Raw genomic sequence first — 10522 nt, 5'->3', positions numbered from 1 at the left:
TATTTCGGTACTGTTGATGATATTTTGGTAATGAAATCATGTAAATATTATGTTTATGCAAAATATAATTCTCAAGTTATTTATTACTTTTAATCCAAATGTTTATTCTAACTGCCATCCTGTCTTTGGGAAATTTCCCTCAAGTTTTAATGAACAAAGAAATAGAAATAGAAATTATAATCCAAATGTTGCACATAAAATTAATATATGAATATATGAATATTATGTTTGGATATTATGATATATAAACTAATGAAATTATGTAACTTTTTGTTAATATATGAATATTATGTTTGGATGTAAAATATAATTCTCAAGTTATGTATTACTTTTAATATTTTTGTTTTTTTATTGTAGAATAATTAAATTATTTGTTTCACTAATGATATTTTAGCACATTAAATAAGTATTGCGGTTTAAAAATAATAAAATAGATTATATATTATTTTTATACTATTAATTATGTTAAAAAATTAAATTATTTATTATTTATATTAATAATCTTATTAAAATTTAATAACAATAACAATAATCATCTACCTAACAAAATTTTTGCTAAGGGTATTCTAATCATTTTAGTTTTTTTCTTATGCTATTACAATATTATTCCATTCAACCAAACACAAGAATACCATTACAGTTCTATTCTAGTCCATTCAACCAAACAATTGAATTACTATTACAGTTCTATTTCATTACAGCTCTATTCCATTACAGCGAACCAAACGTATTACCCACAGCTTCTACCAATGTTCCTTAGAAAGCATACATTTTGACTGGGAATTTTTTGGTCAAATTCTGCTAGTAGCCCCTGTACTATGTGTAACTTGTGAATTTAGTCATTTTAATTTGGTCAATTTTAGTCCCTATACTTTTAGAATTAGTTAGTTTTAGTCATTGTATTTATTAAAATTTAAAATTTTAGTCTTATCCCAAATAGTTTAGTTTTGTACTATTCATAAATTCCTAGATTTATTATCAATAGATGGGACAAAAACTGTGTGTTGCATAAGTTTGTGATTATTGAAGTTCATACACTGGCTTAATCCATTCTAATTCCCAAAAATGAAAAAAGAAAGGTGAGGAAGTTGTGAAGAAAGAAGGGTGGAAAGCACCATAAACATGAAATTGGATTGGAACAGAACAAAAGCAATTAGGGCCGAAATTAGATGAACCTAACATCTTAAAAACTCGACTCCACTGGCGGAATCTTCCTTGTGGAACGGAGATTTCTTTTTTTATTTATTGGCGACAAATAATACCAACACACTTGCGGCAGTATTCCATTCTTGTGAAAACAAACTAGGTTGGTAAGCAGCAGCTAATATCCTTTCTTTAATTTTCAAACTTGTTTGTTTACCAGTTTTTTCCTTGGAAGGTAATTCTTTTCCCTTTTTCTTTTTTCATTCTTCACTCATTAAATGTGACATGACACGTGTTATTGTCGGTTATAAAACAGCTTGACTCGTTTGTCATGAATGCGTATAATCTAGAAATATCTTCATTTTAGCATTCTCAATGTTTTGTTATCGATATACATTTATGTATTTGAACTCACATTTTCAAATGCAAAGAAATTTTAGTTTTGTTGTCATGGTCTTCTATAGATTCAAATCTACTTGAATATATAGAGGTGCATGTGAAAAATAACAAAACAATGAAAAACCTCGAGTACTTAAAAAAGAATGTCGAAACCATTTTTTATTGAAAAAAACGAGAATCGATTTTGAAAATGGAGTTGGGAGTCACCACCGATTTTTTATTAAGGTGTGACCAGTTCACCGTTAAAAACGATTTTGGTTTGCGAAATTTTGAGAAAATAAGTTCGGGAGTCAGTTACGTACGAGGAAGGGCTAGCACCTTAGTAACGCCCAAAATTGGTACCAAATTGATTGTTTAATATCTTAATGTCGAAATTTTGAAAAGATTTTAAAATACAATCCTTTGAAGTTTAAATTTGAATAAACCAAATTGAATAATAAGACGCACTTATTTCGAAGAAATAAATTGCCACACTCAGTGAGTTAGGTTGCAACAATTCAATCGTCAAAATTAAGTATGTCCTTTTAATTTTTAAATTTTAAAATTCATGCATTTTGAGAAGGTTATTTGGTTATTTAAGCCAAACGAGAAATCAGAATCCAGTAAGTTAGGTTTCGATTTCTCGAAGTTCTTAAACATCAAACATTGCCTTTATTTTAAAATCGGGATAACAGAATGTCACATCCAGTAAGTTAGGATCCAACATTTTAAAATCTCGAAAGCTTTATTTTTAAAATTATATGGTTTTACCAAAATGAATACTTGATCATCTAAATTCATCGAGAAAAATTGAAGCCCAGTAAGTTAAGGCACAATTCCCTCAAAAACTTATGCACATCAAGCCCTTTTTTTAGGAACTATGAAATACAATAATTGTAGCGCTTTAATAAAATATAATTCTTATAAACAACATAATTGAATAGCAATCACTACACCAAAACAGGCTTTGCGCCGCTAAAAGTATTTGCAACGCTTTGAGAAGCACCGCAAAAAAAGCCACTAATGACAGCATCGCTAACTTTAACGGCGTTTTTAGAAACAAATGCCGCTAAAGACCACGACCTTTAGCAACGCTTTTCCCAAAAACGCCGCTAAAAAACATGACCTTTAGCGGCGCTTCTCGCAAAAACGCCGCTAAAAACATACCTTCAAAAAAATTATTTTAATCAAATTATATTTAATTTTATGATAAATATTATATTATGTTTTATTTTCTAAATTTGAATTTAAATATACTTTTAAGGATAAATAAAAAAATATTATTTAAATTAAATTTTCTATGAAAATTTTAACTTTAAAACTAAATATAAAAATTAATAAATTTAGTTTTAAAATTTAAAATAATAAATTAATAACACAATTAAAATCCAAAAGTTAGAACACTAGTTGTCGTAAATATTAAAGTAAAAATAAAAATTTAGAATCAAAACTAAAATAAATAATACATGTGAGAAACTTGTATGGCTTCTTCCATCTGTATTGTGCATTTTGGAACAACTTCCTAATTACATTTCAAAATGGCAATGAGTAGGCATGAGTCAGTACAACTTTAAACAACCTTAAATAGTTTTATGTATTACGAAATCTACACAAGTGAGGAAAATTGCACTAGTTTAAAAAAGTAGACCAAAATGCATAATATGAGGATGAACTTGCTTGGAAGTTTTCTCATCTGCATGTTCTCATGTTTTCTCTGGGAAAATTAGCAGAAAAGCTGGTTAATTTTTCCAAGGGTAAGTGTTGGAAATGCCTTGATAATGGATAAAAATTAGGTTGCATGAAGCTCATCCATGAGAAAATATTCCTAGCAAATGATGGCAAGAAAAAGGCACCTATTGTTCTTGCTCACATCCTCCTAATCTCTCCCCAGGGTCATAGTTTGTGAACACCCGAAACTCATTTCCAAGTTTGCTTGAATGTCGTGGCCGAAAATTACATGCACGCAAACCCAAAAGCTCTGCAGCTCTATCCCTCTGCACCTCTCCTGCAAGTCATTCTCTTAGCTTTTACTTAAAAAAAAAGCCACTAAAACAACCATTAACATCCATACTTATATTTTGCACTATATTGGAGTTATCCATATATGGCAGTAAAGATGACTAACTCACAGCATTTATTACAAGTTATGTTCAGTTGGAAAGGAAGTAAAAGCTTTACCCGTAAGCAAAAGCAAGTGAGATTCTCGTGGTTGAGCAAGAAAAGATATTGTTTAACTTTCTCTAAACACTCCTTGCTCTGCAACCATGCACAACATATGTAATATACTGTCAAAAATTTCCTCCAAACATGAACTCAAGTGAACACCAGTACAGCCATGGCAAAGTTAAGAAACAGGTGCCCATATAAAATATCCGCTCAATCGAGATTATGAGAAAAATAGAAACTGATGCTCTAACCCTAAATGTTCCATATGAGACCCAAATAGTGGTTTACCTACCATCTTGTGATTGAAATATGTCAAAATCTTCACATTCTCCGACGATAATATATTTAAAATAGCTTTGTAAAATAAATCAGTAGGATTACAAATTTCCCAGACTTAAAAACGTATCACAGGAGGAATTTTATATCAAGGTAAAGTGGTAGAGAATCTGTGGTATTTACAAATTAAAAGTCTTTGATTTCGTTTTCATCAAAAAGAAAATCTCATATTAATGGGCACAAGATAAATAAGCATAGGCAAGTGGGTTTTATACTCTGTAATCAAGATAAACAAGCAAGTTCGTCCTCATATTCAAGATAAACAATAAGATGCTTGGAAGTAATATGTGGAAACTAAGTAGAAAATAAATTGTAGATGCAAAGCATGGGAAGAAAGTGATCTGAGATTATGCATTCTCAAATGATCAAAATAATACAGGTCAGACTATTGATTTCCATATGCTGCCTGCATTCTTTCAAGATCTAAAACACTTAGCAATCAATAATACCAAACCACGAGAAAGGATGCAGATTAATTGAGACAGAATCTTGCAAAATCTAATCGTAAGTATATTTCATGTTCTTGTGGGGAAAAAATTATCTCCCTGCAGAGTAGCAACTATAAACCTATAGTTGGAAAAATGTAAAACATGAGGATTGGAGAAAATACTCACCACAACAATAATGATGAAGAGATCTTCCCAGTGTTTTTCATCTACTAGTTGAACTGCAAGACTATCACTTCCATCATCCTCCTAGAGGTATTAAAAAAGAAGAAAATATAAGAATTGGTTACTCAAAGGTACTACCCTTCCTGATGAAAGATGAACTGTTAAATACATGCAAAAATGAACCGTTCAATACATACAGAAAGAACTTACTTTTCCCATAATCCACTTAACGAATCCACCAAACAAACTCCGACAAGCACTACCTGAACCTTGCCTACAAAATATTTTTAAAAAATCAATAAATAATCAATTGAATTACAATTAAAATTCTTGCATCTCTATAAGTAAAAAAGGCCATACCTAGCTATAGTAGAAAGTTGACTCTCATCTTCACTGACATTCATAAGCTTTGCAAGTGCAAAAACTGCATCAAACCCAAAACCATTAGTCCTATAAACTGTATTAAACAACAAAGTAAAAAAGAAAAAGAAGGTTAAAGGGTCTGCACAAGGCTAGCTAAATTTATTCCTCTGCTTAGCATGGTTTGTATTAACTTCATTGATCAGATTCAAAGAACAACATATAATCTGTAACTAACTGAATTTATTTCTTAAACACGGAAAGCTACAAATTGATATATGGTTGATATAAAACTCACCGTTAGGAACCAATAACGAGACCTTCCCGAGCGATGTTTGTTGTCACACGAAGCACTGCTTTACAAGACAAATATTTAAATATCAATACAAATACAGAAACTCTTCTTTACAAGACAAATATTCTAAGCTATCAATACGAATCTCATATTTAGTAAGTTTGAAAATTTCATAATTAAAGCAAAAGATATTTAAATATCAATAATATAATAGATATGAACAAAAATTAATTATAACTCATAAACTAGTAAAAACCAAATCCTAAATTTATAAATTTATAATATTATATATTAATTTTGCATTATAATTAATTTTGCATTATAATATTATATATTTAATTTAATTTAATGTAAATTACATCACATATAAAATAAAACAATATATTATTAAATATAAAATAGACTAGGTTGGAGTCCAAATCTAACCCTCTCGTACATATAAATTTAATATTTTAAAAATAAATAAATTTGGTTGATGTATCAAACTTAATATAAAAGAATTGCACTCAACTGGCTCATGTAAACTGCAGACTTTGAATATGCCTAAAAATGAAAAGGCCAACAACGTTATATATCGAATGGAGATAAAAAGGCTATTTTAGATGGATTGCAATTAAAAATTGGGAATTAGTATTAGTACCAAAATCTCAGTATGCATGGCAAAGCTGATAAAATAGGCCAAGAAATAGCAACTTACTAGTTGGTGTCAAACCACTTGGTCATTTCCATGGCAGGCGCAGAGGCATTTCCTCTGGTCATTGAGAAGTAATGATTTCATCATCAAAATAAGCAATTCAAATCCATTTTAACAATTATCATTAACCATCAATGCACACATAAACTTAACAACAAGTTGACAACTATGAACCTATATATTGAACAGTCAGCACTTCCACTTCAATTTACAGATCCACCAACAATAGAGTAGCATCAGGATACAGATCCACCACCTTTTAGCACCATTTGCAAAACTATCATAAGTTTATATGCTCATAGCTGAAAACAAATAATAGAACCTATAAAGCTAAAATATTAGAAACTGACCTTTTCCTTTTCCAAAATTTCTCTTATGGGACAAGGTAGTGCTGCCTCTTTGCTTGTCGTTGAACAGTTTTACTAGCAGATTTCTACTCCATCTGTGGAAACTTAATCTTTTTCATAACATCAGTCTTCCCCTCAGAACTTGCTCAGTAATTCAACAAAGAGCTCGTTAAATTCACAGGATAGAAATTTTTAAAACACAATATTCGACAACAAATGCAAACAAAATGATGAGGGAAAAAATCAGTCAAAAATAGGATAAAAATAGGATAAAATTCCTTAAATGATATGTGGATAGAAAGTGGTGAACATGATTGATTCAGGTCATCGCTTGATAAAATTCAAAAATTCAGTACTTACCATCTCTTGGCTGGGCACCTTTAAATTTTCTACTCTCTCTGCCAGTAAATTTATGATTAAAGACATTTCCTCTGGTTGTCCCTCTTGACGGGTGATCTACATTAGAAATATAAAGGTGTAAAGATTACAAACCCTCAAATCATAAATTACTTTATGTTGACTAGTTTTCAACGATATCTGTGAATTCAATAAACCAAAGATAAAGACAGTTTACTACATTTTTTAATTTTAATCAACACTAACCATTTTTGCATAGATTTAACTTCACCAAGCCATGTGTGGGCTGTGCCAAACCTTTTTACAACCACACTTAAACAAACCGGAAAAGAGAGGAACACTAAAACTTTGAATGGTCTTGCACCAGCTATCATTAAAAGCCTTTACCTTGAATATGTTAAACTAACTGAAGAAAGTGTCCTGGAAATAGAAAAACTTTTCCTTCCCTAGTTTTAAGACTTATATCCTACCACTCATAAATAAAAACAAGAGTGCCCAAAACGCTAAACTCCATTCCAATAAATAAAAACAAAAAACAAAATAATAAGTAAAACAGTTCGTAGCAGGATAAGCATGCATAGGTTTCAAATGGCATTATATCAAACAAGAAATATGATCTAGTCATCCATCATCTCCACTTTGTTTTCCTGAAGAAAAGAATCAAAAGTCAAATTCTCAAAGCAAGAATTTCAGCCCACGGCATCACAACCACAAATTTAAGAATTTCAGCAGAAAGTCTCTGAATCCCGAACTGTGAATTCCAACATACCCCTTACACCACATAAAAAGAAATGAAACAAATTAAAATCAAATTACTTTACACAAAAACTAGCAGATTATATTAGAACATTGTTTTCCTTAAAAATATGTATAAATTAAAATGACTAACTTCTTAGCAGCATCAGCAGCCTTGATGGAGGCAGAGTCAGGGGCTTTTTCATCTTCTTCTTCGTAGTCGAGAAGCTCTTCCTCGTAGGCGTCGCTGTCCTTTATCTCCCCCATTCTAATCAACCAATAAAATGAAACAAAATAATAACAAATTCATAGTTGGGAAAGGGATATAATTTCCATTATACCTAATCTCCCTTCTCAACTTCTTGTTTATCTCCTTCAACCTCCTGTAATTTTCTTCCATTCCCTGCAAAAACACACACAAAAATGGAATAAAGAACAACAACAAACAGAACCCCACAAAGCTTCAAAACTAAATTGTAAACCTCATGGAGAGAAAAGAAAAGGTTTAGGGATTTGAATGGTATTACAAGATGTTGGGGCAAAGGAACTCATGGAATTTTGAGATTAAAAGGAAAAAAGAATTAAGTACATACATTTATTTGGGGTATTTAGGGCGCGCGATGGAGATGAGAAGAAGAGGGAGTAACGAGCGGGTAACCAAAATTTTTTTTTGTTGGGAGTGAGCGGGATTTTGAATATTTATAAAAACGCCGCTATTGCTTACCTTTTGCGGTATTTTTCATAAAAACGTCGCAAAAAATTATTTCATTTTAAATCTATTAAAAATTATTAGTTAAGTGATTTTATAAAATATTTATTTTTTTTATAAATTAAATTTTTTTTAAAAATCAAGTACTCTCAAAATAAATATCGTATATTTTAATAAGAAAAAATATCGTATAAATAACAAAGTCGGCCCAAAATCGTAGAACTTACGGTGTAATGAATGCAGTACCCTATATATACGCTTTTGAAATTTAAAAGGAAATCTCTACATTTTAATTTTGAGATATTAAATTTTTTTTAATTTAAACATCTAATTTTGCAGTTAAAATTATCAATGTAGCAATTAGAAAATGATAAAATAATTTTGTAGTCTTTAATGTTTGTAATTTTTATTAATTTGGTCTTTTCTTTAAAAGTATATAAATATTATAAAAATAAAAGTTTAAAATCTTTTAAAATTCATTTTAAAATTTTAAATCATGAAAAATATAAAACCTTTCAAAATTTTTTTAAAAATATGTTATTTACTCTTTAAATGATAATTAGAAATGTTCACTACCCATACAACCCTTTCTCAGCCTAAAAAACCTAGTATTAATTTCTAGTGGGTATTAGACCAAGTAACAACAATTTAAGTTTTATGATATTTTATTTTACTCATAATTTAATATATTTTTCTAGTAAAGTAGTTTAAATAAACTGTAATTGAAAAATAATAATAAATAGTTAGGAGTTAGGACTTCTCTTTAATAAAAACATTTTGTATTAAATAATATTATTTGTTATCATTTAAATGTAAATTTGACCAATATATAATAAATACAACGAAATATTAATTTTTTCAACTTATAATAAAAAAATATAATTGAAACATTACTTGAGAATATATTATTAGATTTTATTATTAGCGGCGCTTTTTCAAAAACGCCGCTAAAGGTACGAGCATTAGCGGCGCTTTTTGAAAAACGCCACTAAAGACCCCCAAAAAGTTGAAAAAAGCATCGTTGGGCTATGGTTTTTTGCGGCGCTTTTTGGAAAACGCCACTAATGCTTATTTTTAGCGGCGTTTTCCAAAATGTGTCGCTCATGCTCGATCTTTAGTGGCGTTTTTGTAAAAGCGCCTCTAATGCTTGATTTTTAATGGCATTTTTTTGTCCAAACGCCGCTAAAAGTGCCGCTAAAAACTTATTTTAGTGTAGTGAATATACAAAATAAAAGATAAATGGTAGACTAAATTTACATTAAGGAACAACCAAGCATATAATACATCAATATTAATAATTAGATATCTAATAAATTAATAATTAATTTCCTAAAGATACTTTGATTACAAATAAAATAAAATAAAATAAAATAATAATATGAAGATTTAGAAACAATTTGATAATAATGCTAAAAAACAAAGAAAATGTTTAAATGAATCTTAACAAAAGAATTGTAAGAAAAGAAAGAAAAAATCTTAGAACTAATATGTACATTTTAATTTATAAGCAAAAATCTTGATGTAAATAATAGTATACATATAGTAGTAATATATATATAAGTCAAAATAAGTAGAATGGAATAGCAAATTTAAAATGGATAAAATATTTGTGCATAAAAATAAGTAAAATTTCAATTTGAAATTAATATCATATCATTACATATACATATGTCTACTATAAATAATTTAATCTGATATACACATATATATAAAAACTTGAGATATTATTATAAAAAAAATTTTGAAATTAAATGTATATACATACATATATGAAATAAAAAATAGAAAATATGTATAAATTGTACTAAGATAATATAGAAATGTATAAAATAAAATAATAATACCTAAAAACATAAAATAATATCTTATAATAAAATAAAAGGATCTATATAATAAGATTAAGAGGAAAAATAAAATAAAATAAAAAGACTAATAATAATAATAATAATGACCAATAAAAATAATAACAATAAACCAATTAATTTAATAAAGATGGATCTATTCTGAAATCGAACAAAATTCTAAGGACTAATTTGAAATAAATATACAAACAAACAAATTGAGAAATGCTTGATATTGAAGGGACTATTACGCAATTAAACACGAAAATCTTCTTTGGCATACGAATTTGAATATTCAAAACGGTGCCGTTTCCACATGGACTCAATTGAAACTAAAATCAAATATAGCGTATAAATTAAAATAATAACAATTAAATTAAAACAAATCAAAACACAAAAGGATCTATAGCGCAAATAACCCATTGAAATAAAATGCGCAGATCCTGAGAAAATGGGTCGAGTAATCGGGTCATTGGCTTTAAACGGCGTCGTTTCCTTTGCTGTACAAAACCTATCTTGAAACCCTAAGCACTTAAGAATCAGAGGACTT

At 28.9% G+C, this 10522-nt stretch overlaps 1 protein-coding gene across 49 annotated transcripts; it reads right to left on the bottom strand.

Annotated features, from left to right (window-relative positions):
- Positions 1 to 2990: 2990 nt before the first annotated feature.
- LOC107901154 (diphosphomevalonate decarboxylase) lies at positions 2991 to 8155 on the bottom strand. 49 transcript variants are annotated; one of them, XR_005914726.1, is made up of 14 exons: positions 7950 to 8026; positions 7764 to 7825; positions 7577 to 7690; positions 6691 to 6786; positions 6334 to 6471; positions 6158 to 6239; positions 5987 to 6040; positions 5801 to 5832; positions 5293 to 5347; positions 4995 to 5058; positions 4845 to 4908; positions 4638 to 4718; positions 3700 to 3777; positions 2991 to 3526 (listed from the first exon to the last, which is right to left on the bottom strand). XR_005914726.1 is itself a non-coding variant. In XM_041095699.1 (9 exons), exons 5-9 carry the CDS (start codon positions 5036 to 5038, stop codon positions 3375 to 3377), a joined length of 408 nt encoding a protein of 135 aa, XP_040951633.1. In that variant the 5' UTR covers positions 5039 to 5058; positions 5293 to 5350; positions 5987 to 6040; positions 6334 to 7825; positions 8016 to 8139; the 3' UTR covers positions 2991 to 3374. The 49 variants fall into 49 exon arrangements, 8 of the variants coding, with proteins under 8 accessions (XP_040951633.1, XP_040951639.1, XP_040951640.1 ...); XR_005914734.1 differs by having other exon boundaries at positions 6334 to 7458; positions 8016 to 8155; XR_005914710.1 differs by lacking the exon at positions 6158 to 6239 and having other exon boundaries at positions 6934 to 7690; positions 7950 to 8028.
- Between the last annotated feature and the right edge of the window lie 2367 nt (positions 8156 to 10522).

This window comes from Gossypium hirsutum, chromosome D06, assembly GCF_007990345.1.
Source record: "Gossypium hirsutum isolate 1008001.06 chromosome D06, Gossypium_hirsutum_v2.1, whole genome shotgun sequence".
Lineage (NCBI taxonomy): Eukaryota > Viridiplantae > Streptophyta > Magnoliopsida > Malvales > Malvaceae > Gossypium > Gossypium hirsutum.
The sequence above is the reverse complement of the archived record's forward strand: the minus strand, read 5'-3'. Positions and strand labels throughout refer to the sequence as shown.

What these genes read in the sequence shown, in the direction of transcription:
- LOC107901154 (XM_041095699.1), bottom strand. Translation starts at nt 5,038, where the DNA reads ATGAATGTCAGTGAAGATGAGAGTCAACTTTCTACTATAGCTAG. An exon ending in CAACTTTCTACTATAGCTAG is followed by an intron (nt 4,909 to 4,994) that starts GTATGGCCTTTT and finishes AATATTTTGTAG; the next exon opens with GCAAGGTTCAGGTAGTGCTT. An exon ending in TTAAGTGGATTATGGGAAAA is followed by an intron (nt 4,719 to 4,844) that starts GTAAGTTCTTTC and finishes TAATACCTCTAG; the next exon opens with GAGGATGATGGAAGTGATAG.